This window comes from Saccostrea cucullata, unplaced genomic scaffold (genome assembly GCF_032062105.1).
Source record: "Saccostrea cucullata isolate Sc308-1 unplaced genomic scaffold, CSIRO_AGI_Scuc_v1 ctg1792, whole genome shotgun sequence".
Classification (NCBI taxonomy): Eukaryota; Metazoa; Mollusca; class Bivalvia; order Ostreida; family Ostreidae; genus Saccostrea; species Saccostrea cuccullata.
Genome location: NW_026938472.1, coordinates 58,278 through 85,599, shown reverse-complemented (window position 1 = coordinate 85,599; position 27,322 = coordinate 58,278). Strand labels below are relative to the sequence as shown.

The 27,322-nt window shown below is 36.0% G+C and overlaps 1 protein-coding gene across 1 annotated transcript; it reads left to right on the top strand.

Moving 5' to 3' along the window:
* The first annotated feature begins 3,226 nt into the window (after window positions 1-3,226).
* Window positions 3,227-27,322, top strand: LOC134250361 (uncharacterized). The gene is made up of 9 exons (XM_062732717.1): window positions 3,227-5,035; window positions 6,386-6,716; window positions 9,456-9,609; window positions 9,685-9,805; window positions 10,002-10,131; window positions 10,562-10,810; window positions 13,331-13,816; window positions 25,269-25,366; window positions 26,141-27,322. The coding sequence occupies exons 2-9, from the start codon at window positions 6,392-6,394 to the stop codon at window positions 27,320-27,322; spliced, it is 2,745 nt and encodes a 914-aa protein (XP_062588701.1). The 5' UTR covers window positions 3,227-5,035; window positions 6,386-6,391.

The following is a 27,322-nucleotide window of genomic DNA, read 5'->3' as shown; positions in this document are numbered from 1 at the left end:
GCAATAATTACCAGTAGAAATGATCAACTTCCATAATTTCATTTCGTAAGTAACTATTTCGATTTATGAATTTAAACCTGCCGCCTTTTGAATATGTATATTGGCATTATATTTGGAAAGAGAATTGACCAATCAGAAAAGGGATTGCCCGAAGAATGTGTGATGATGTAAACTTCCGGCCCCCTTTGGCGATTTTTCGCATATCTGAAGCAGTAGATAGAAAACGAGGAGAGATTTTAATTAATTGCAAACGAAATGTGCTGATTTGGTTGGATAGGTCGTAAGTATAGATGTTGAAGGACCTGCCGCTACACGGAGAGGATTGCAAAATTATCTTGTCATTCCGTTTCGAGCGAAAAATCGTGCTGATGTGGCTGGCCTAGAAAAATTCAAGATGGCGCCTTGGGTACCTTGTTTATTATAAGGTAAGGGTATAATTTTTTTTATTAAAAGAAAAATAAGTAACGTCAGGTGCCTGTGATAGTAGATTCTAAATCGGTACGATTAGGACACCCGGGAAAGGGCGGGGCAAGAATAGGGAAACAAAGTTTTACATTATAAAATATCAGAAAAAGCTTAAACTTATGTGGAAGCATCCTGGGATAATGAAGACCCCCAGGGTTAGGGCGGGCCACAATAGAGAATTAGGCCAGCAAAAGTTGAATTGTACGAAGAAGCATTTTGGGATAGAGTAGATTCTAATAAAATTGCTAAAATCAAGACCCCGTGGGCAGGGCGGGGCAACAAAAGGGAATTCAAGGTTTACATTGAAATATATATATCTTTATAAAACTATTGTTCTTTAGTACCACCGGGCCAGAAAAGCTGAAACTAATTGAAAGCATACTGGGGTCGTGAGGATTTTAAATTGCCCAAATTAAACTTATTGGGTAAGGGTAGGGGCCACAATGGCTGATTAGAGTTTTACAAAGGCATGTAGGAAAAATCTTCAGGAATATGTAGGAAAATTCTCCAGAACCATTGGGCCAGGAAAGATGAAGCTTATGTGGAAGCATCCTCAGGTAGTGTAGATGCAAGTTCGTTCAAATCATGATCCCGGCTGGGACCACAATGGCTGATCAAAATTTTACACCGGAAGGGGTATAGGAAAATATTTTAATAATCTCAAGATCAGCATGATATTAATATGGAAACATCCTCGATTAAAGTTTTTCAACTTTGTTCATATCATGACCCCTGGGGGAAGGGTGGGGCCAAAATGGGCAATTAAAGCTTTACATAAAGAAATATAGGACAAATCTTTGACAAATCTTCTCAAAAACAGCAAAACCATGGCAAACTTGGTGATATTTATATGGAAACATCCTCAGGTAGTGTAGTTTCAAGATTGTTCAAATCAGAATTCTTGGAGGGTAGGGTGAGGACACAATGTTGGATCAATTTTTTTTACATAAGAATTTATACTAAAATAACTTTGAAAATTTTCTGCAGAACACCAAATCCATGATTAGTAAATTTTTTATGTGGAACTAATGGAAGTATCCTCAGGTGCTTTAGATTCAGGTTTGTTCAAATTATGAACCCGGGGTTATTTTGTGACCATAACGAGGGATCAAAGTTTTGCATAAGAATATATAATAGGAAAAAAAATCTTCTCCAGAACAGAAAAGTTTTGTTTAGTCAAATTGACATGTAAAAATCTACAAGTAGTGCAGATTTAGATTTATTAAAATAATATCCGGGGGGTGGGGGGGTCACAATTGGAGGTTAACAATCTTTTTTTCAACTATTGCAAAATAATACATAATATTATATGCTTTATTGATATAGTGACGATGTTCCTAGATATATTGGAGGCAAACAAAGCAACAGTTTTAATAAGCAAGGGTTTTCCCCCAGATTTCTGAACATCTGGACCCTTTTGTCAAGTGTTCTGGTCCTTGCCAGGGCGCTATTTATTTGTGTTCTACTGAGAGAAATTTCCGTTCCCATTCAATTCTGACAATTAATCACTGTAAATAATTTAGTTGAGAGATTATTTAAAAAGAGCTAGAATTTAATGTAACAATTTTTATTTTATAATACAAAAAATACTTTAATAATTTTAAGGATCATGTGGAGAAAAATAACATATTAAATGTTATTCAAAGACAAAAGTTCAAAAACAGCAAAAAAAAAAAACCTTGATTTGATGAATAAAATAAACGGATAAAATAATGATGGATAAAATAGCAAATACTTTAATTTCTTCATTAAATTCGGCAATGCTCGGGGTTAAGTTTGGTCATGGAAGCTAAATACAACGTCATGTGACGTCAGAGTCTAGACGTACCAACTGTCACATGCGGTTTGAAGATATCTGCTCTTGCCCTATCGGTTGCACCGTCAACATATATTTAAGCTTACCCTCTTTTTTTTCTTTCGAATTCGGGGTTGACACACCTGTTTCCCACTTGTATGCACTACGGAATATCATGATGTTACCTTTCTGTCTCATTAGCCGTTTAAATACATCGTTTCTGACAGATACATGCAAAATGAGAGAAGATTTGCAACTCTTTTTCGTCATCCGCCTCAACAAAGTTACCGTTCTTCTTCCTTTTCGTATTTCTGTTTAATTTCTATTTAATTTCTAATGAATGTACTACTGATTTGTAAATATTCCAATTACAGAAAAATTACTCGCATCTACGATCTGTTGGTGTGCACATAATTGACAGCCTGGTCACTTCAACTTGAAATTCGACAAATGTCTGCAGATAAATCCAATATATATATTAATATTTTAAATATGTGTACTTATTTCATAAAACATATATATAACTCTATCATTTCAATATTGTAAAATTCATGAATGCTTGTTATAGTTGTAAAAACAAACACACCTATATTAAGTAATCATTGTTTTTTTTATTTCTTCAATCATTAATAAAAAATAACACATAAATATGAAGATAATTTTTGTTTATATCCTTATGACTTTTTTTTCCGTACATGCTGTACATATTTCACGGTATCATTCTAGTAACATTAATATTGTGGTCTGTTGTTTACCCGTCTGATTTATATCAAATTTTTGTTTTGATTAATATATTGTCCCTCGTCAATCAAAATAAACATTAATAAATACATTATATCTAATAATAAATATTTTGAAGTTAAAAATAAATCTAAAACATGTTTAATCTAATATTCACCAGTTTTGATGTATAACACACAGTAATTGCCCATATATATATTCCGTATGTCTTCAGTCAGCCGATGATTGCCGAGTAAGGGGTCAAGACCTATGCGCAGACGTTGCTGCTAAACGAATTTTTGGCAAGACTAGATAGTGGAAAAGAGCAAAATAAGCATCAACATATTTACTACAAAAAAAAAACGGCATTATTATTATTGGAACTACACATATGAAGACGTTGGTAATGACAATATTTCAATAACATCATAGGTATGCTAGTTTTGTTTTTGTTCACGATAAATAACAGGAACAAGGAAGTACATGTAGATTAAATGAAAATTATTTTAAGATCAAGATGGCGTGGTTTTTATTTTTATTTACAATCGATATACATAATTTTTTTTTAGCTCTGCTGCATCTGAGTCAAAGGCCCAAGTGACCTTTTCTGATTGGAATTGTCTGTTGTCGTCGCTGTTGTTTTCACAAGTATCCTAGGGTGAATTGGATTAAAGTTTGTTCAAGTGTAGGGCCACGACTTCTTCCAAAGTGAGATAATTATGATGATGTAAAAAATTAATGGCTTCATCAAAAATCTTCTCAAAAACTACAAATGTTATATTTGAAAGTATGAATTTAACTTATGTTGAATCATTGTGAGGTAGTATAGATTCAAGTTTGCTCAAATCATGACCTCGGGTTTTCAATATGAATACATGGAGGAAACCTTTAAAAATTTCCTCAAGAACAATAAAACCATGATCAGTAATTAATATTTATATGGAAGCATCCTCAGATCATGCAGATAGTGTAGATACATGTAATTACTCTGAAATGCAATATTCTTCTCAAGAACTGCTAAGTCATGATTGGTCATATTTATATGGAAGTATTCTCAGGTTGTGTAAATTTAAGTTTGTTACAATTATTGCCACTGGGGTTAGGGTGGGGCCACAATAGAAGATAAACTTTCAAGAAAAAAAATTCTTTTAAAAAACTCTAAAGTCATGATTTGTCAAAGAAATATATGGTAGCGTCCTCAGTGTAGGTTAATTTTTTTTTTCAATTCATGCATCCCTGAACTCCTAGCCGAAGAGATCAGGTGAGCAATGTGGCATAAGGGCTTCTTTTTTAATTTGATTTGTTACTTATTTTTGAAAGCTTCCACAGAATGTGATTTCAACGTGTGAAAGGATTTTGAAGATACCATCATGGACAGGTTTATATTTTCCTTTATATTTGGAGAAGATAATAGACTGATATGAATTGCAGTCTTAGATGATTAATTTAAAACAATTATAAAGGCTAACACGGATAAAAATTTGTTCTGCAGACATAGTCACAAAGTGTACTGAGTTTATTTTGACAGATTTCCAAGGATGTGCAGTATAAATGTGTAAATGATGAAGAAGTTGCTTATGTTCATGCAGGTCTCTGAATACAATCTAAGTATACAGGGATGATATACAGCTGATATACATGTAATATATAATTTTCAAAATTAAGTCTAGATGTGCCTGTATTTAAGAAAGAGTGAAAAAAATGCGTTGTTTTAATTTGAAAATTATCGATTATTATTGTTTAAACCATAGCCTCTGAGGCTAGAAAAAAATCACAAAATGGCTCAAACGTTAAACACTCATCTGGCAGATCTAGACCTAAGTATGCATATGCCTGAATCCACATAACATTGCTTTGAGTAGATAAGTATAAGGAGAACACAGCATTAAACGTTCTTTGGAAAAAAAAACTTTAAATCATATTCTATATACATGTACCAAGTTGAAAAAACAAGTAAAAATAGATAATTTATGCATTTACTCTTATTTTGACAGGTTCCAGATGATGTATTTTAAAGTGTAGCTTTGGAAAAGAAGAGGACATATTCATTTACAGGTTTATATTTACTCTGAATATGAATTTAGATTTAATTTAGATAGAACATATTTAGACACATATTTTATGCCTAGCCTTGCATATGACTGGGGCATACAATAGTATTTGTCTTGTTTATCTTTTGCATTTCCGTCCTTATTTGACTTTCAAGTGGTAATTTTATAGAGTGTTAAGGAAATTTTTAGGAAAATAAAAGATGATAATATTATGTTTTAAAGCAAAAATTGCATTGTTGGTTATTTAAAGCGTCGATTTTCGATTGATTTATGTGCGTATTAATTAAGGCTCAAGTGAGCTTTTTTGATCACATTTTGTCCGGCGTCCGACTAGCTGTCCGTCTGTCTGTCTAAGCTTTTCACATTTTGACTTCTTCTCAAGAACCGCTTGGCCAATTTCAATCAAACTTGCCACAAAGCATCTTTGGGTAATAGGGATTCAAGTTTGTTCAAATAACGGACCACACCCTCATTCAAAGAGAGATAATTTGGAATTAGTGAAAATTTGGTGGCATATGTTTTAAAAATCTTCTTCTCAAGAACCACTGTGCCAGGAAATATGAAACTTACAAGGAAACAGGTAGTGTAGGTTCAAGTTTGTTCAAATCATGACCCCTGGGGGTAGGGCGAGGCCACAATGGCCGATCTCAGTTTTTCATAGCAATATATAGTAAAAATCTTTTAAAAATCTTCCTGAGTATAGCAAAGGCATAATTGATCATATTTATATGGAAGCATCCTCACATATTGTAGATTCTAATCATGACCCCTAGGGGTAGGGTGGGGCCAAAATGGCCGATCAAAGTTTTACATATAGATATATAGAATTCTTTAAATATCTTCTTCTAAAGAATAGGAAATGCCACAATTGATCATATTTATATGAAAAGATCCTCAGGTTGTGAAGATTATAGTTTGCTCAAACCATGAACCCCGGGATCGGGCGGGGCCAAAATGGTCGATCGAAGTGTTACACAGAAATATATAGGAATTTAAAAAAAAATCTTCTCAAGATGAATTGCAAAGCAATAATTGATCATATTTAAATGGAAGCATCCTCAGGTTGTGTAAGTTCAAATTATGACCCCCAGGGGTTTGACGGGGCCACAATGGCCAAGTTTTACATATACATATATAGGAAAAATCTTTAAAAATCATCTTCTCAAGAATAGTAAAGCTATGATTGGTCAAGGGGACATCTTTTGGATTTAAACTTTTCAATAATAAACCAATTTCTACTTTTTCGTAGCCACAATGCTCAGGTGAGCGATGTGGCCCATTGGCCTCTTGTTATTTTTGTATTATTTGTATTGTACTTGACAAGTAATAGTTATAATAATTGAGTAACATTTAGAGCAAAATGCCTAAAGCAAAATTCAAGTCAACCATATCTACACGGAGGGGTGCGAAAAAGGCACGGATGGAAGCGCCGCAATCCACATTTCTACCCGAGCAAGTTCCAACCTCGGCTTCAGCCTCGGTGGCACAAACAACCCCAGCGGCCAATGTGCCTGTGACAGCACAGGTGGTAGAGCCTCCCTCGCTTGGTCTGTCCTCAACATCCCAAACAGCCATACCCATCAACACAGTAACACAATCACAGGCAACCATGGTACCGGAAATGAATTATACTATTTCACGAGCGGAAACTAGCGGCTCTAAAGATACAGTTGATAGTGGCACTGGTATGGAAACAATTTTGTCAAACTCATGTCAACCTTCTTTGACAAATTCAGCACAATTTTCATTACGATACCATGTTGATAACTTTACCAAACAAAAAAATAGCTATTGTGGAGTACATGTATGTTAACTTTGCTAATTTACTGGTTAGAGACCCTAGTAAGTTACAGCTATCAGCATTAACTATGGACGCGCATGGCCAAATAATTGCTAAACCAAAGCAACCTAATAGAATCATTTCAGTTGAAAAGTGGACGGACACCTTTTTGATTTTTCTTTTATTTATTTAACAGCGCACCCTAATAAAACACAGCAATTGCTCAAATACTTGCATGACGTCAGATTAGGGGCTGAGATATCACAGGGTTGGGTTACATACGATGAGCAGTTCAGACTACGCATGACATGAAATACAAATGGTAATTGGGGGTAACTGATAACGAATTGTGGCTTGTTTACATGTCACCTTCTGTAGCAGTCAATAGTCAAAGGACATCCACGTATTACAAGAGCTTTGATTACAATTACAAGGGTAAATGCAACAGGTAACATTGCACATATTCACACTGCTGCACGAAGTGCAGTGAGATGAACCCTGCATTACTTTGTGTGAATTCACAAGCAGCTTTGTCTCCAAATTTGGTACCTTTCGGCCAGACACACCAACTGGTCAGCAAACACGGTTTCAAACTCTATACCAATTCTATTTCTACGCTAAAAGGCACCTAGGGCTAAAAGCAAGACATTTGGGACCTGGGCATTTCCCCAGTAAGAATTAATTTAGTGCTCAAATATTTGAATGATCACCTAGATATGTCAGTCTCTGGTCAGTTTTTGGAATGTTTGATCAAGGTTAAACATATACTCAGTAAGACTTGTCCCTAAAGCTGATGCAGTTGGCGAATGATAATGCATCTTTTATACCCACCGTCAATCAGCATAAATCCCAATATCGATACAGCTTACACTGCTGTTAAATATACATTCATCGACACATGTTACAAACAAAAAGTAATGCCAGAGTTTTTAGCTCAACTGAGCTAAAAGCTCAAGTGAGCTTTTCTGATCACAATTTGTCTGTCGTCCGTCTCTCTGTCTAGCTGTCTGTCTGTCTGTCCGTCTGCAAACTTTTTCATATATTTGACTTCTTCTCCAGAACCACTGGGCCAATTTCATCCAAACTTGTCACAAAACATCCTTGGGTAAAGGGGATTCAACGTTGTTCAATTAAAGGGCAACGCTCTTATTCAAGGGAAGATAATTAAGAAATAGTGAACATTTGGTGGTATGTTTGAAAATCTTCTTCTCAAGTACCACTGGGTAGGGAAAGATGAATCCAATTTAGAAGCATCCTCAGGTAGTGACTGTGAAACCCCCGGGGGTAGGGTGGGGCCACAATTGACGACCAAAGTTTTAAATCTCCTCAAGAACAACAAAGCCATGCTTGATATCGATCATTTTAATGAGAAAACATCCTCAAGTATTGTAGAATCAAGTTTGTCCAAATTATGGCCCCGGGTTAGGGTGGGGCCACAGTGGACGGCCAAAGTTTTACAAAGAGATATATATAGGAAAAATCTTTTAAAAATCTTCTTCTCAAGAACACCAAAGCCATGGTTGATTATATTTATATAGAAGCATCCTCAGGTAGTGTAGAATCAAGTTTGTTCAAATCATGACCCCCAGGGATAGGGTGGGGCAAAAATGAAATCAAAGTTAATACGTTAAGGTAAAAAGCCTCAGTAAGTCAAAGAAATATTTAAGAATTCTTTGTAGATTCAAGATAATTAAATCATCTTCTCTTCTGCCTTTTTGGGGTAGGTTGGGGCCACTTACATTTAAGGATTGATTTTTCCTAGCTACAGTGCTCAGGTGAGCGATGTGGCCCATGGGCCTCTTGTTTTTATTTTCTGTTTAACGAGAAGCACCGACGCAATATTTAGCTCTACTGGTCAGGGATACATAATTCTGTGTATCGGTTTTTGATTTTGATGAACTGTGTTGCCCTTTGTGAAATACTTTTAAAATGCAGGCAGTGCGCTATACCAGTGTCTAAAGGGTACATGTATGTATCCCTAAATCGTCCTATAAATCGGCTTTTCAGAAATGGATTCAAGGACTAAAAAATGTGTAGATTGATTATATACTGTATAATGTCCCTCTCCAGAATATTTCACTGATATGGAGACGTCACCATTGCCGGTGAAGGGCTGCAAATTTAGGCCTATGCTCGGCACTTACGGCCTTTGAGCAGGGAGGGATCTTTATCCTGCCACACCTGCTGTGACACGGCGCATCGGTTTATACGGTCTCATCCGAAGGACCGCCCCATTTAGTCGCCTTTTACGACAAGCAAGGGGGTACTGAGGACCTATTCTAACCCGGATCCGCACGGGTCAAAAAAATGTGTAGAAGTTAAAGGAGAATATTTTGAAGGACTGTGATGAACTGTACCTGTGATATTACTGTTGAATAAAATACAGCGAGTTAATATTCATTATTTTTCAAACACCCCTCGTATCAATTGTTTGAAAAAAAATCGGATTTATTTTACTCCATATTTCTAATGAATCGTGTAAATTGGTTTACCATATTTAACCAACTTACATATAATACTAAAGCAGTTCAGCCAAGCGGTGGATTAAATGATTGAATATTGAGCATTGCAGTTTTTAAAATAACAATTCTTAATTTATATTTGTTAGAAAAAATTCTTGAAAATAATTGTCATCTTTTTTAAGCCTCTGGACTGAATGCTAATAGAATTGGTAATCCCCAGAATAACTTGTTATCTTGGTTTACAAATCGCAAGATTGCAGCTAAAAAATCAAGTGATTCCAAGGAATGGCATCAGAGTTTGACTCAAGACCTTAGAAAACATCATGTGTACTTGATGTAAGTGATCTTTAAAAAGATTTGTTGTTTTTTATTTACCTATTTGAGATGAAATACTAATGAATATTATTTCAGTTCTAAGGCAATATTCCCTAGTCATATAAACCCAGCATTCCTTGAAGATGAGAGAATGAATAATTTGGTGGCTTATGCTAGAAAGGTGGAGGGAGATATGCATGATACAGCAAATAGTCGGGTAAGGAGAATTTTTAAGAATGTGAAATATACTGTATTCTGACATGTATTTGAAGATCTGAATGTCTGTCAAGACTTTCATAAGGCAGGATAATTTACTATAGGTTCGGGATTGTACAGATTTAGGGTTATCCCTTTTTAGCAAAAGTAGAGTATTTAGAGGAAACAAGTCTTAATTGTCACAATTTTGCTTACAGGAGGAATACTATGATTTGTTGGCTGAGAGGATCCATAAAATCCAGAAATATCTAGAGGAAAGACGATTGAACAGAATTCAGCAGAGCACAGGAGGAGCAGTCAACATGCCTGGAGCGCGACAGAGGCTAAGTAAGTTCTAATGATGATTTATAAAGGTATTATGGACTTTTATCATTAAATAATAAGGTAGTCATCATACGTGGTTTAGGCTGATTCACGTAAATAATTATCATATCTTCAGAAGCATAGCTGAAAATACATTATATAACAAATAAAGGAACCAAATGTATGAATGATAGTATAGAGATAACAACTTTTCTATGAATTTTCAAAATTAAAAAAATATATTTTCTCAAGAGTGTACATACCTTGTATATTTCCATTTTGTAATGACATACATTTGCTTGGATGGGATGGTTGATTAATAATAATTGTTAACAGCTTTTTGAATTAAATATTTTTGAGACAAAGAATAATAATATTTCTTTTTAAAGTCGCACATTTACATAGTCACGAATTTGTCTTAAAATTATAATACTAAAGCTTTTTTCTTTATTAGTCGGGATACCAATTCATGTCATAGTAAGGGGAGACAACTCAGTGAAAAATTTCATTGAGAAACTTAAGAGAGGAAAGACAACCATGTACCATGCCTCTGGGATGATAATAGGGTGTGCCGGTAGTGGTAAAACCACATTGTTAGAGAGACTGAAGGGTATTGACGTAAACGAAATAAAGAAAAATATCAGTTCAACCAGAGGCGTCGATATCCACACGGATGTCTTTGATGTGACAGAAAGCATCCTAGGTATTCTTTATTCATTGTGTAATTCGATTGTTATAAATTGCTATTGTATGTTTGTATTAAAATTTAAAACAACGCAAATCATTTCTTAAGAGTAATATTAAGTCACACAGTACTTAAATGCAACGAAGGTGCCTAAAGAATCCTGAAATATATGAACAAAGAGGCCATTTTCTGCTGTACTTTATACACATTAGTTAAAGCACTAGCCCTTTCATAATGTCGATCCAAAGATATATCGACTTCAAAACAAAAGGCCCATGGGCCACATCGCTCACATACACACTGTGGCTAGCATAAAAGCAGAAATTAGTTTATAATTGAAAAGTTTAAACCCAAAAGTTGTACCAACCATAAAGGTTAGAGGGTTTAATTTGCACTAACTTGAATCTACACTACCTGATGATGCTTCCATATAAAAATGACCAATCTTGGCTTTGTTATTCTTGAGAAGAAGATTTTAAAGAATTTTCCTATGTAATTTTATGTATAACTTTGGTCGATCATTGTGGCCCCGCCCTACCCCTGGGGGTCATGATTTGAACAAACTTGAATCTACATTACCTTAGGATGCTTCTATATAAATATGACAAATCATGGCTTTGTTTTTCTTGAGAAGATTTTTAAAGAATTTTCCTATATATTTCTATGTAAAATTATGGTCGGCCATTGTGGCCCCGCCCTACCTCTGGGGGTCATGATTTGAACAAACTTGAATCTACACTACCTGAGGATGATTCCACATGAGTTTCATCTTTCCTGGCCCAGTGGTTCTTGAGAAGATTTTTTTACCAATGCCATTATTTATAAACTACTTAATTCATAATTATCTCCCCTTGGAAGAAGGCGTGGCCCTTAATTTGAATAAACTATAATTCCATTTACCTAAGGATATTTTGTGGCAAATTTGGTTGAAATTGGTCCAGTGGTTCTTGAGACGAAGATGAAAATGTGAAAAGTTTACAGACAAACGGACAGACTAACAGACAGACAGACAGACGTCGGGCAAAATGTGATCAGAAAAGCTCACTTGAGCTTTCAGCTCAGGTGAGCTAAAAAGCTTATAATATGAGAACGTATATGGCGTTATGCATTTCTATTAAGCTATAATATACGAGGGTTGTTCGAAAAGTTCGTGGACTCCTGTCATACCTTTTTTTTTATTTAACGTCATATGCTAACCAAATTTGGTCGAAATATTTTAACTACAAATCCAAATTATTTTAATTAAAAATATAAAATAATCATGTTTAATTTTAAACTTATCCAGAATTAAAACTGCAAAAATCGGATCGCGGAGCAAGTCAAAATTTAGTAATTGACAACCAACATACGAAATAAATATGACAATGTCTGTAGTCATATTCTTTGTAAAGTTGAGCAAAAACGAGAAAAATACCTAAACTTTGAAATTAAAGACTGTTACATTGATTCATATTTCAAATTTTACCTTAATATTTTAATTACATGTAGTTGTAAAGAAATCAATTTATAAAGATAGGTAGTGTTCATTGAAAGAGACAAAAATGATGACGTTGTTGAACGTCAAAGAGTAGCAGATAAGGTTCAATTTTGTGTTATACTCGGGAAAAATCCTACATAAGCACTAGAAATATTAGATTATTCAAAAAGTATGTCACTATTAAGTCGTGCATGTATTTATAAATGGTACAGGCGACATTTGAGTAACAGAGTCTCTGTATCGGATGAAAACAATCTGTGAAGAAACAGTTTATCTAATAAAAGGTAATCAAAAACTTAAAAAATTTTGAACGTCATGGAAAGACATAGCGCTTCCGAATTGCTTGTTTTGTAAAAGATAAGTGGTAAAAGAAAGTAAAACATTGACAAAGGAAATTATACAATGAGAACAATTGTTAGAAAAAGGAATTTCAAGTGTTAGAAAAAGGTTTTTAATGATTGATTATTGAACTTAAATGTTGAAATGTGTGGGATAGTATTTTTAAGAAATTCTTGACTATGTTTTGACGTTACATCACCATTGAGTATGCTCTGCGGGTACAAAACATGTTGATATTGAAATGAAGTAAATTAATTTCTATTCAATCGAATGAAATTAAACTTCACACATCAACAAAACAAACCTTTTTACACAGGATATTGAGCTTATTTTAAATTTCTAGAAAGCAGTAAAACGAAGGTTGGCATCGTCCACGAACTTTTCGAACAACCCTCGTACATCTAGGTATTAACCGTAGAAGAGGGTTACTTTATATATATATATATATATATATATATATATATATATATATATATATATATATATATATATATATATATATATATAAACATGAAACATTAAACATGAAATGAATGAAAATAACAGTTTTGTATATTTAATAAATGCTTGTCAGTAATTAAATTATCAATGTAGTCCACGAACTGTACGGACAACCCTATTTCAGCTTCTTATTTTTGTTTAATATTTATTTTAAATATAATAAAAAGCACAGGGACAAAAAAGTAAGATGTTAAACAAATTTTATTCAATTTCATTTGCAGTTAATTTTTCAAGCCAAGAACAGCGCTTTAAACTTAGACTTGAGGCTGAAGATATGAAACATTTAGAGAGTGTAGCTGATGATCTTGAAAAGATGGTACCAGTAGATGATAAGGGCAATAAGGTTGAAGCATCAAACAGTGGACACTTATCACATGGTTATACCGACGTTAAAACGACCTTATCCTATAAACCAGGAGGGGCAAATGCAGTGAAAAAAAATATTAATGAAAGCAAAGATTTTCCCTATAGTTCAGAATTCTCTGGAAAATTGAAAATTGAGGAAAAAGGTAATTCAGATCCAGACAAAAAAATAACTATGGTAGACTTTGCAGGACAGTGTGCTTATTATGCCTCACACCAGATTTTTCTGAGTCCTCGGGCGTTCTTCATTCTGGTGCTAAATATGGAGAAGAAGTTTGATGATCAAGTCGGGGAAGAGGTGTGTTGTCAGGAAGACTCCATTTACGGGGGATGGACACACAGAGGTAATATTTTAATTATTACATGTATGGTAAGAACAATTTATGAATAGTTGTTCAGGCTCAGTGGAATCAGGTGAAGACTTTTGTATTAATCATTTTAATTGACATTAACAAAGGGAAATACATGTAACTATTTTTAGCTTACGTGAGCCTTCAAGTAAGCGTTTCCGATCAAAATTTGTCCGGTGCCTGTCGTTGTAAACTTTTGGCATTTTTGACTTCTTCTCAAGAACCACTGGACCAATCTCAACCAAACATTCAATAAACTATGCTTGGGTAAAGGGGATTCAAGTTTGTTCAAATATACATGTAGGACAACGCCCGCTTCCATGGGGAGATAATAATGAATAAGTGAAAAATTGAAGGTTTTTTAAACAATCTTCTCAAGAACCACTTGGTCAGGAAAGTTGAAAGTAATGTACTTTGTGGAATCATCCTTAGGTAGTGTAGATTCATTTTTGTTTAAATCATGACCCCGGGAATAGGGCGGGGCCACAATGACTGATCAAAGTTTAACAAAGGAATATAAAGAGTGTAATGACCTGGGGTAGAATTTAATTAATTAGTAATTTTTTTTATGATTTAATTGTGTCAACATTTATTGAAAATATTATCTGGGTGGATTTTATTATGCATTAATGACACTACTACATTTCAGTCCTTTGATTATTTACTCAACGTGGTATTGTCTATTTTTAGCACATTTGACATACTTGTTGTTTGGATTTATACAGGAAATCCTATATTTTATGAATTCATGTGCATACCTTTCAGAATCTTTGGATGTTACTGTATTTTACTTGATTATTTATGAGTCAAATAAGCGCTTGACATAGCCATAATTGCACACGATTGTTGGAGTCATGGAAGTTGTTTACATCCCGCCGACATCTTATTTGTATTAGCCAGAGTTTCGTATTTGAGCAAGTTGTATTTTGTTATGTAATCCAATGTTATATTTGCTTGTGAATATCCACAAAGTTAATGTTTGAATATGTTTTACTGAGATTTATCAAGGGTTTTTATGTTAAACGTGATTTTATGGTAGTTACACATTTTTACTATGACAGTGCTATTTGAATATCGTCTGCTATACGATTGCAGATTTCTATCATGAAATACGCATTTAATTCACATGAATTGTTTACTTACAGTAGATGAAAACATCTTTTGTAATCCATATTTATTGGTTATTTTGTCTTTTCACATTTTAATTCGGTTTTGTAATTATAATCCTCGTTGTACGGCAGCCTTGTTTGACGTTGTTTGGCACTGTTTGGCAGATCTCTGTTTGTACGGCGCCGTACAGCGCTGTGATTGGTTGAGTACAATACAGCTTTTTCATTCGTTAATTCATGTCACATGACGACTTCCGAAGGTTATAAATATAAGTGCCTCGCCAGTCTCTGGCAGATAAGTTGCACAAGCAAGGATTGTAGCCTAGCCCTAGGTGAGACAACTGTAAATTATCTCCCAACACACTGGACACCTGATGTTATATTTTTAGAGCTTTTTAATGCCAAATCAACTTTAATGCCATTTTTATCGTTGAAAGTACGGTTGACACTGTGGGACAAAATGAATATTAATTATCTATATGTATCCAATATAGATGTTTGTTTACCTATTGTTATTTCCTGTTGAATGATCAATTAATAAACCAATTATTAAATTGATACCAAGCCTTGTCCTTACTGAGAAATATGAAGCAAGAAATAAGGAGTGACTTTGAGAAGTGTTGTGTGTAATTACTTTATATAGCCCCCATTCCAGGATGGCCATCCGTGGGGAGCTTACAATTTTTGGTGTCAGAAGTGGGATGCCTATTTTCCTAAAGGCATCCAGTGATACAAACCCATTGCCTGTCCAGTAACCGCTCAGCTGTCCAGTGTGTTGGTATAACATGTACATAGTATGTTTGTTAACTTATAATTTGTGGTTTTACATTTTTATTAATACTAGTAAGATGGCAACGGCTCAATCCCCAGACCCTGAAGTGCAATTTCGTGTTGATGATGATGAGTTAGGCCAAGGTGACCAGTTCTTTGACTCATCTCCCTCCCCACGACGTCCAAAGAGACCTAGCCATAGCCCAGTTCCTGATGTTGAACCAGAGCTTTGCAACAAAGATAGATTTGTACCATATCCAGAAAATTTCCCTTCCAGAATGCAATATGATAAATTGAATGATGTGACTAGACAGTCCCTTGAGACTAATATAGTTGTAAAGCCAGAGTCCTATAATGGTAAAGATGACTGGGATGAATACATCTCTCATTTTCAAGATTGTGCAGAGTTAGGCAGATGTTGTGACCGCACTAAGTTACTTTTCCTAGCTGCAAGTCTTCGCGATCAAGCCAGAACTTACTATATTGGTTTATCCCCTGAAGATAAAGAATCCTTTCAGTCTCTTGTTCACAAACTTAACCAAAGGTTTGGTAGCATTAAAAACCAGAATAGATGGCTCTCTAAACTCGAGATGAGACGACGCCTTCCAGGCGAGTCCATAGCAGTGGTGGGTGATGACATCAGACAGATGGCCCAAAGAGCCTACAATAATTTGGACACCCTAGCTCAAGAAGCATTAGCTCTCAATCAGCTGTATAAAGTTATCTCCCTTGAGATGAAGTGTCGGTGCATCGACAAAGAGTGTCAAACGGTGGCCGAAGCAGTAGATGTAATCGAACGGTACGAGTCCATTCTTGGGGATAGCTCCGAAAAGCGCCAGTTGAATATTCGCGCTGTTGAAGCAAACGCGAGAACAAAACGGCCATTTGACCAGCAGAAACCTGAAAAAGAAGGAAACAATGAAATTAATTCCACCCTTCAGAGTCTCATTACGAGATTAGATCACTTAGAAAACAGCTCAAATAAGAACAATAGGCCCTACCCAGCACACAGAAACTGCTATATATGCTATTCTCCAAATCACTTCATGAGAGCTTGCCCTCACAGGCTCCAGGCATACCAAAACTAATATCAACAAAAATTCATCCAAACCACTGTACCAAGCCAAAGCCAAAATTAGACTTGAGTGGAAGATTTAACCAATGATTGATACTGGATGCAGATAATTTTTTTTATTTTTACTTTTGTATTTTGGTGCTGGTGGAGGGAGGTACGGATGTGTATGGTCTATGGCCCGCATCAGTAGGTGGAGGGAGGGGACGGATGGTGCACCATCTATGGCCCACGCCTCTGATGTAGGGAGGTGACGGACGCGTACAATCTATGGCCCTAACCAGAGGTAGGCACCGAGGTGTAGCTGGCCAGTGCATCTCAAGGGTGTAACCAGTGGATGATTTAAGTTTACCTGCATCTAGCTATTTCATTGAAAATAAATTTAAGTTGATTGCTGTAGTTGTTGTTGTTATTTATTAATACTTAGATGTGGTGACATCAAATCCTTCCCTGTACAGAATCCCAGATCCTCCACTCATCAATCATAATTACCTCTGCAGTCCACAACTCTTTTTACCTAGCCAAATCCTTTGATAGCCAGAAAAAAATCCAAAGCCTGTACCTCCATTGATAACCATACCACCTCACTGCCCCATATTCCAGTGGATCCCTTAATTCCATTGCCTGCCATCTTTCTGACAGCCCTCACAACCCCATTGGCTTCAAACAGTATAACCTTTCCAAACACCATATCCAGACCTGTTCCATGTCCATCCCAATAATATCCTGTCCAAGTTCCTCCCCTCCTACCATAGGTACACTAGCCACTAGTGCCTGGACACATCCTGGCCCTGGGATGTATGCCACTTCCATCACAAATGTTTCCGTGCCATGCCAACCAAAGGAATCGGTCCATTAACTTCCACAGGTGGAATCTGCAGCACTCACTCTAGGGAGAACCCAGAAGCCAGCCAGGTAGATGGGGCATCCAGGCCTCTTGGACAGATTAAATATTTGGCCTTGCCTTGAGTGCTTATGTTGTCTCCATGGAAGTTGACAGCACCCCATCTTTGGAGTTGAGTATGTCCAAACGGGCACCTTGGGAACATCCCTGCATGGTACTTGCTGAAGTAGGAGGATGGAATAGTGGTGGATTTCCTTGAGTGTGGAAGCAGCCAGTGGAAGAGACGTTGTGACGATTTCACCTTGATGCTGGAATTCTTCTAAGTTTAAGTGACTATATCAGAAAGAAAATTAACATTTATTAACTATTAGTGCATGTATTACAAATTTATATGTGTGTTTTCCTATATTGTGCAGAAATGCTTTTATTCAGGATAATTCAGGAGAATTAAGAGTTTCGGGTGAGGGAAGTGTAATGACCTGGGGTAGAATTTAATTAATTAGTTTATTTTTTTATGATTTAATTGTGTCAACATTTATTGGGAAAATTATCTTGGTGGATTTTATTATGCATTAACTACACTACTACATTTCAGTCCTTTGATTATTTACTCAACGTGGTATTGTCTATTTTTAGCACATTTGACATACTTGTTGTTTGGATTTATACAGGAAATCCTATATTTTATGAATTCATGTGCATACCTTCAAAATCTTTGCATGTTACTGTATTTTACTTGATTATTTATGAGTCAAATAAGCGCTTGACATAGCCATAATTGCACACGATTGTTGGAGTCATGGAAGTTGTTTACATCCCGCCGACATCTTATTTGTATCAGCCAGAGTTTCGTATTTGAGCAAGTTGTATTTTGTTATGCAATCCAATGTTATAATTGCTTGTGAATATCCACAAAATTAATGTTTGAATATGTTTTACTAAGATTTATCAAGGGATTTTATGTTAAACGTGATTTTATGGTAGTTACACATTTTTACTATGACAGAGCTATTTGAATATCGTCTGCTATACGATTGCAGTTTTCTATCATGAAATACGCGTTTAATTCACATGAATTGTTTACTTACTTATTGTAGACACATCTTTTGTAATCCATATTTATTGGTTATTTTGTCTTTTCACATTTTAATTCGGTTTTGTAATTATAATCCTCGTTGTACGGTAGCCTTGTTTGACGTTGTTTGGCACTGTTTGGCAGATCTCTGTTTGTACGGCGCCGTAGAGCGCTGTGATTGGTCGAGTGTCACCGTACAGCTTTTTCATTGGTTAATTTGTATCACATGACTACTTCCGAAGGTTATAAATATAAGTGCCTCGCCAGTCTCTGGCAGATAAGTTGCACAAGCAACATCGCAGGATCGTAGCCTAAACCTAGGTGAGACAACTGTAAATTATCTCCCAACACACTGGACACCTGATGTTATATTTTTAGAGCTTTTTAATGCCAAATCAACTTTATTACCATTTTTATCCTTGAAAGTACGGTTGACACTGTGGGACAAAATGAATATTAATTATCTATATGTATCCAATATAGATGTTTGTTTACCTATTGTTATTTCCTGTTGAATGATCAATTAATAAACCAATTATTAAATTGATACCAAGCCTTGTCCTTACTGAGAAATATGAAGCAAAAAATAAGGAGTGACTTTGAGAAGTGTTGTGTGTAATTACTTTGTATAGCCCCCATTCCAGGATGGCCATCCGTGGGGAGCTTACAATTTTTGGTGTCAGAAGTGGGATGCCCATTTTCCTAAAGGCATCCAGTGATACAAACCCATTCCCTGACCAGTAACCGCTCAGCTGTCCAGTGTGTTGGTATAACATGTACATAGTGTGTTTGTTAACTTATAATTTGTGGTTTTACATTTTTATTAATACTAGTAAGATGGCAACGGCTCAATCCCCAGACCCTGAAGTGCAATTTCGTGTTGATGATGATGAGTTAGGCCAAGGTGACCAGTTCTTTGACTCTTCCCCCTCCCCCAAACGTCCAGAGAGACCTAGCCATAGCCCAGTTCCTGATGTTGAACCAGAGCTTTGCAACAAAGATAGATGTGTACCATATCCAGAAAATTTCCCTCCCAGAATGCAATATGATAGATTGAATGATGTGACTAGACAGTTCCTTGAGACTAATATAGTTGTAAAGCCAGAGTCCTATAACGGTAGAGATGACTGGGATGAATACATCTCTCATTTTCAAGATTGTGCAGAGTTAGGCAGATGGTGTGACCGCACTAAGTTACTTTTCCTAGCTGCAAGTCTTCGCGATCAAGCCAGAACTTACTATATGGGTTTATCCCCTGAAGATAAAGAATCCTTTCAGTCTCTTGTTCACAAACTTAACCAAAGGTTTGGTAGCATTAAAAACCAGAATAGATGGCTCTCTAAACTCGAGATGAGACGACGCCTTCCAGGCGAGTCCATAGCAGTGGTGGGTGATGACATCAGACAGATGGCCCAAAGAGCCTACAATAATTTGGACACCCTAGCTCAAGAAGCATTAGCTCTCAATCAGCTGTATAAAATTATCTCCCTTGAGATGAAATGTCGGTGCATCGACAAAGAGTGTCAAACGGTGGCAGAAGCAGTAGACGTAATTGAACGGTACGAGTCCATTCTTGGGGATAGCACCGAAAAGCGCCAGTTGAATGTTCGCGCCGTTGAATCAAACGCGAGATCAAAATGGCCATTTGACAAGCAGAAACCTGAAAAAGAAGGTAACAATGAAATTAATTCCACCCTTCAGAGTCTCATTAAGAGATTAGATCGCTTAGAAAACAGCTCAAATAACAGTAGGCTCTACCCAGCACACAGAAACTGCTATATATGTGACTCCCCAAATCACTTCATGAAAGCTTGCCCTTACAGGCTCCAGGCATACCAAAGCCAATATCAACAAAAATTCAACCAAATCACTGTACCAAGCCAAAGCCGAAATTAGACTTGAGTGGAAGATATACCAATGATTGATACTGGATGCAGATATTTTATTTATTTTAACTTGTGTATTTTGGTGCTGGTGGAGGGAGGTACGGATGTGTACGGTCTATGGCCCGCATCAGTAGGTGGAGGGAGGGGACGGATGGTGCACCATCTATGGCCCACGCCTCTGATGTAGGGAGGTGACGGACGCGTACAATCTATGGCCCTAACCAGAGGTAGGCACCGAGGTGTAGCTGGCCAGTGCATCTCAAGGGTGTAACCAGTGGATGATTTAAGTTTACCTGCATCTAGCTATTTCATTGAAAATAAATTTAAGTTGATTGCTGTAGTTGTTATTGTTATTTATTAATACTTAGATGTGGTGACATCAAATCCTTCCCTGTATAGAATCCCAGATCCTCCACTCATCAATCATAATTACCTCTGCAGTCCACAACTCTTTTTACCTAGCCAAATCCTTTGATAGCCAGAAAAAAAATCCAAAGCCTGTACCTCCATTGATAACCCTGTCCTCCCGCCATACCACCTCACTGCCCCATATTCCAGTGGATCCCTTAATTCCATTGCCTGCCATCTTTCTGACAGCCCTCACAACCCCATTGGCTTCCAACAGTTTAACCTTTCCAAACACCATATCGAGACCTGTTCCATGTCCATCCCAATAATATCCTGTCCAAGTTCCTCCCCTCCTACCATAGGTACACTAGCCACTAGTGCCTGGACACATCCTGGCCCTGGGATGTATGCCACTTCCATCACAAATGTTTCCGTGCCATGCCAACCAAAGGAATCGGTCCATTAACTTCCACAGGTGGAATCTGCAGCACTCACTCTAGGGAGAACCCAGAAGCCAGCCAGGTAGATGGGGCATCCAGGCCTCTTGGACAGATTAAATATTTGGCCTTGCCTTGAGTGCTTATGTTGTCTCCATGGAAGTTGACAGCACCCCATCTTTGGAGTCGAGTATGTCCAAACGGGCACCTTGGGAACATCCCTGCATGGTACTTGCTGAAGTAGGAGGATGGAATAGTGGTGGATTTCCTTGAGTGTGGAAGCAGCCAGTGGAAGAGACGTTGTGACGATTTCACCTTGATGCTGGAATTCTTCTAAGTTTAAGTGACTATATCAGAAAGAAAATTAATTTTATTATCTATCAATGCATGTATTACAAATTTATTATATGTGTGTTTTCCTATATTGTGCAGAAATGCTTTTATTCAGGATAATTCAGGAGAATTAAGAGTTTCTGGTGAGGGAAGTGTAATGACCTGGGGTAGAATTTAATTAATTAGTTTATTTTTTTTATGATTTAATTGTGTCAACAATTATTGGAAAATTATCTTGGTGGATTTTATTATGCATTAACTACAGTACTACATTTCAGTCCTTTGATTATTTACTCAACGTGGTATTGTCTATTTTAGCACATTTGACATACTTGTTGTTTGGATTTATACAGGAAATCCTATAGTTTGTGAATTCATGTGCATACCTTCAAAATCTTTGCATGTTACTGTATTTTACTTGATTATTTATGAGTCAAATAAGCGCTTGACATAGCCATAATTGCACACGATTGTTGGAGTCATGGAAGTTGTTTACATCCCGCCGACATCTTATTTGTATTAGCCAGAGTTTCGTATTTGAGCAAGTTGTATTTTGTTATGCAATCCAATGTTATATTTGCTTGTGAATATCCACAAAGTTAATGTTTGAATATGTTTTACTAAGATTTATCAAGGGTTTTTATGTTAAACGTGATTTTATGGTAGTTACACATTTTTACTATGACAGTGCTATTTGAATATCGTCTGCTATACGATTGCAGATTTCTATCATGAAATACGCATTTAATTCACATGAATTGTTTACTTACAGTAGATGAAAACATCTTTTGTAATCCATATTTATTGGTTATTTTGTCTTTTCACATTTTAATTCGGTTTTGTAATTATAATCCTCGTTGTACGGCAGCCTTGTTTGACGTTGTTTGGCACTGTTTGGCAGATCTCTGTTTGTACGGCGCCGTACAGCGCTGTGATTGGTTGAGTGTCACCATACAGCTTTTTCATTCGTTAATTCATGTCACATGACGACTTCCGAAGGTTATAAATATAAGTGCCTCGCCAGTCTCTGGCAGATAAGTTGCACAAGCAACATCGCAGGATCGTAGCCTAAACCTAGGTGAGACAACTGTAAATTATCTCCCAACACACTGGACACCTGATGTTATATTTTTAGAGCTTTTTAATGCCAAATCAACTTTATTACCATTTTTATCCTTGAAAGTACGGTTGACACTGTGGGACATGACGAATATTAATTATCTATATGTATCCAATATAGATGTTTGTTTACCTATTGTTATTTCCTGTTGAATGATCAATTAATAAACCAATTATTAAATTGATACCAAGCCTTGTCCTTACTGAGAAATATAAAGCAAGAAATAAGGAGTGACTTTGAGAAGTGTTGTGTGTAATTACTTTATATAGCCCCCATTCCAGGATGGCCATCCGTGGGGAGCTTACAAGAGAAAATCTTTTAAAATATTCTTCTCAAGAACATCTGAGGAGGGAAAGATGAAACCAATTGGAAATCATCCTCAGGTAGAATAAATTCAAGTTTGTTTAAATCATGGCTCCCAGGGATAGGTTGGGGTCACAATGGGCGATCAAAGTTTTACATAGGAAAATAAAGGGAAAAATCCCAAGAACAGAACAGCTATGCTTAGTCATACTGACATGTAAGCATCCTTATGTATTGAAAATTTATATCTGTTCAAATAATGACCCCTTGGGGGGTAGGGAGAGAAAGAATGGGGAATCAAATTCAAATTTTTAAGGAGCAATATATAGGGACAAAATGTTCAAGAAATATTAAATAATCTTTTTTTCTTAAAAAGCAGCATAGTTATATGTTGTATTGATATGGAGGCATTCTTAAGTAGTAATTAAATGCAATCCAGGCACCCCACCGCAAACTTTTCATTTTTGAACTGATTTAGGCTTGTTTTAATTTTTCCCGAACTTGTCTGACAGATTAAATTTTTAAAATTTTATCTGAGAATCTATTAATTAACTTCTTTTCCAAAATAAGAATTACTTTTTATGCCCCCGTAAACGAAGTTTCGGGGGCATATAGTTTTTGTCATGTCTGTCTGTCTGTCTCTCTGTCTGTCTGTCTCTCTGTTTGTCTGTTTGTCCGCAAAAACTTTAACCTTGCCCATAACTTTTTATTTAGTTGAGCTATGGCTTTCATATTTCATATGTGTATTCCTTGTGACAAGACCTTTCTTTGAGTACCACCAAATTTGACATTTTGACCTTGACCTTGGAGTTTGACCCACTTTTACATGAAAATTTTAAAATTTTACTTTGACCATATCTTTTGAACAATAAACACAAGGACATTTATACTTCACATATGTAATGTTTGTTAAAAGACCTTTCTTTGGATACCAACAACCTTGACCCTTTGACCTTGACCTTGTAGATTTCCGTACTTGTGAAAAAAACTTTAACCTTGGCCATAACTTTTGAACAATAAGGAATAGGGCTTTCATACTTCATATATGTAATTCTTGTGAAAAGATCCTTCATCAGATACCAAGAACTTTGACCTTGACCCTTGAGATTGACCTACTTTGAAAAAGCAAACCTTGACCATAACTTTTATAGAGTTAGGGCTAGTGCTTTCATACTTTACATATTTAATCCTTATGACAAGACCTTCCATTTGATAACAACAACTTTGACCTTGACCTTGAAGTTTGACCCACTTTTACATGAAAATTTTAAAATTTTACTTTGGCCATATCTTTTAAACAGTAGACACCAGGACATTTATACTTCACATATGTAATGTTTGTTAAAAGACCTTTCACTGGATACCAACCACCTTGACCCTTTGACCTTGACCTTGTAGATTTCCATACTTGTGAAAAAACTTTAACCTTGGCCATAACTTTTGAACGGTAAGGGATAGGGCTTTCATAATTCATATATGTAATCCTTGTGAGAAGATCCTTCATTAGATACCAAGAACTTTGACCTTGACCCTTGAGATTGACCTACTTTGAAAAAGCAAACCTCGACCATAACTTTTATAGAGTTAGGGCTAGTGCTTTCATACTTTACATATTTAATCCTTATGACAAGACCTTTCATTTGATAACAATAACTTTGACCTTGACCTTGGAGTTTGACGTACTTTTTAAGAAATTGAACGTTGACCATAACTTCTGAACGGTTAGGGCTAGGGCTTTCAAGCTCTATATAAGTCTTTTGTGTGGCAAGACCTTTCATTTGATACTAATAACATTGACCTTTTGACCATGACCTTGGAGATTTTTGTACTTATTAAAATTTAACATAAGCTTACTTTCAAATTTCACAATCATTTTCCAGAAGGAATACCCTACTTTTGGTACCAATTAATTAAATTTGCATTTAAGAAAAGCTTTATCTTTGATATGTTGCCATACGGGGGCATCAGTGTTTTACAAACACATCTTGTTCTATTTGTTTATCCTCCTGTGCTGCTCTATGATGGCTATAAGTTTGTGAAAAAAAGAGACCATACCTTACCGATGAGTATCATTTGTTGCAATCTATCTAAATGTAAAGAAAACTTCCTTTTATTACCGTCACAGCTGAATGTGTCTTTGTTTTTCAGATTATCTTGAGTTCTGGATGAAGTCCATTCATCAATATGGCAGTGATAAGGCTCCCGTCATCCTGGTTGGTACACATTGTGAGAACAAAACAGAAAAGGTATCAAACTTAAATATTTGCGTTTTTTTAAAATCATGACATAAACATGTTATATAGTCAAACGGATATTATTATATCGAATCTTATAAAAGTAATATATTCTTGAAATATTCAGTTAAAGTAGAAAATGAACATTAATGTTAGAAAATAAAGGTGGGTATTTTGTAATGCTACTGTGATACAATAATAATTTAATTTTGTTTGTATTCTCGCCGCTCATTGGTTGATTTCCAAAAAGGAACGCAAATTATTTTGTATAATCTGGATTGGTATGGGGATACCCCCCTTGACGACCAGCTTAATCATCTTATCCATGCAATCTCCTTATTTCCATGGAAAATTCCAGATTTAATAAATGTACCTTTAACTTCATACAGTTACTCGTTCTCTTTTAAACAAACATCATGGCTGCTAGATCTATGTATCAGTTATTAGCTTCCCTCGCTTCAAATCACTTTCTGTATTTTTGCATGGCAAACTCTTAAAAAGCAACACAATTTTACAGCCAGCGTTGTTTAATTATTTTAAAATTAAATTATGAGGAATGAATCTAATTCTTGGCCATATTATCGAATATAATCTGGTTTAGGTCAGTTTATGCTTATAGCTCATCTGAACCAAAGCTCAAGTGAGCTTTTCTGGTCAAAATCTGTCCGTTGTCAGTTGTTGTTGTCATCGTTGTTGTTGTAAACTTTTCACATTTTCTCAAATAGAAACATTGTTGTACTATTTCTTCTTTGTTTGCATGAAATAAGATAATTTGTTTTTAAATAGGAAAAGGCATTGTTTTTCCGTGAAGTATGGAAGACTCTGAAGAAGACGTCGTTGCAAAAACATATTGATGTGAAGCGGCGATTTGCAGTTGGTTTCCTTGACAATGAAAGCGTTGAAAAACTCAAGCTGTCCATTGCTGATGTCGTGTGCAGGCTTGATCACTGGGGTGAAGAGCTACCACAGTCATGGGCTATGTTTGAAACATTCTTTCGGGAAAAGAAAATTCACAAGATTTTGAGTAGGGGTGAACTTGAGTCGTTCAATGAAACGTTGCCGGAGGGAATAAAGCTCCAAACTACTGAAGATATTGATTCCATGCTTCAGTTTTTCAATGACATCAGGGATATTATACACTTCAACCAACAATTTCTCAATGAAAGTATTATTCTCGACGTTCAGTGGTTTGCAGATGCATTTAAAAATGTCATAACAGACAAAAACCATGCAAAAGAGGATTTATTCGAATTTGCCTCAGAATGGGACAAATTCAATGAAACTGGAGAGTTGGATGAAACTCTCCTATCTGCTATATGGAGAATGAACAACAATGGTTACATCGAACATAAAGAAGACATCTTGCTGTATATGGAGAAGTTAGGACTCTTAGCTAAAATGAATGACAAAAAGTGGTATGTCCCCTGCATGAACAAGCTGCAATTTCCAGTAGACTGTTTCTCATCATACCCTGCATCCTCCATCCTCTGCTACGCGTTTGGTCTTCTTCCTGCTGGAATTTTCCATCGTCTTGTAGCAACGTGCATGCAGATTCCTTGGGAGATTTTTTCAGATGGAGACCGAGGATGCATTTACCAGACGGCGGCGATTTTCGAGTTTGATGACCAGCATCATATTATTATGCTTGGAATGACCCAAACAGATATTCAGTTGCAAGTGTTTGTTTTGGAAGGAAAAGTTGATGTTACAGTGTGTCACCAGATTAGAGAAAAAATTGAGAGTATTTTGCAAGATCTTTCCAACACATTAGAGAATAACATCAAATTTCATGTTGCTTTCAAATGCAAACCTGTAGGATTTTGTGACAGCAAAGACAGTGCTGTCGTAGATGAATCAAAATTTACAAGGTCGACTTTTAATTGTCCGTCCTGTCCAGCAGTGGAGAAGCATGTAATAAACTCCAAAGCTATAACAAAGTATTGGAAACAGGTACTCAATGGTCAATAA

Excerpts from the sequence above, each read along its gene's own strand:
- LOC134250361 (XM_062732717.1), top strand. The coding sequence starts at position 6,392 with ATGCCTAAAGCAAAATTCAAGTCAACCATATCTACACGGAGGGGTGCG. Across the intron at positions 13,817-25,268 it reads CGGGGGATGGACACACAGAG|ATTATCTTGAGTTCTGGATG; the intron begins GTAATATTTTAA and ends TTTGTTTTTCAG. Across the intron at positions 25,367-26,140 it reads GTGAGAACAAAACAGAAAAG|GAAAAGGCATTGTTTTTCCG; the intron begins GTATCAAACTTA and ends GTTTTTAAATAG.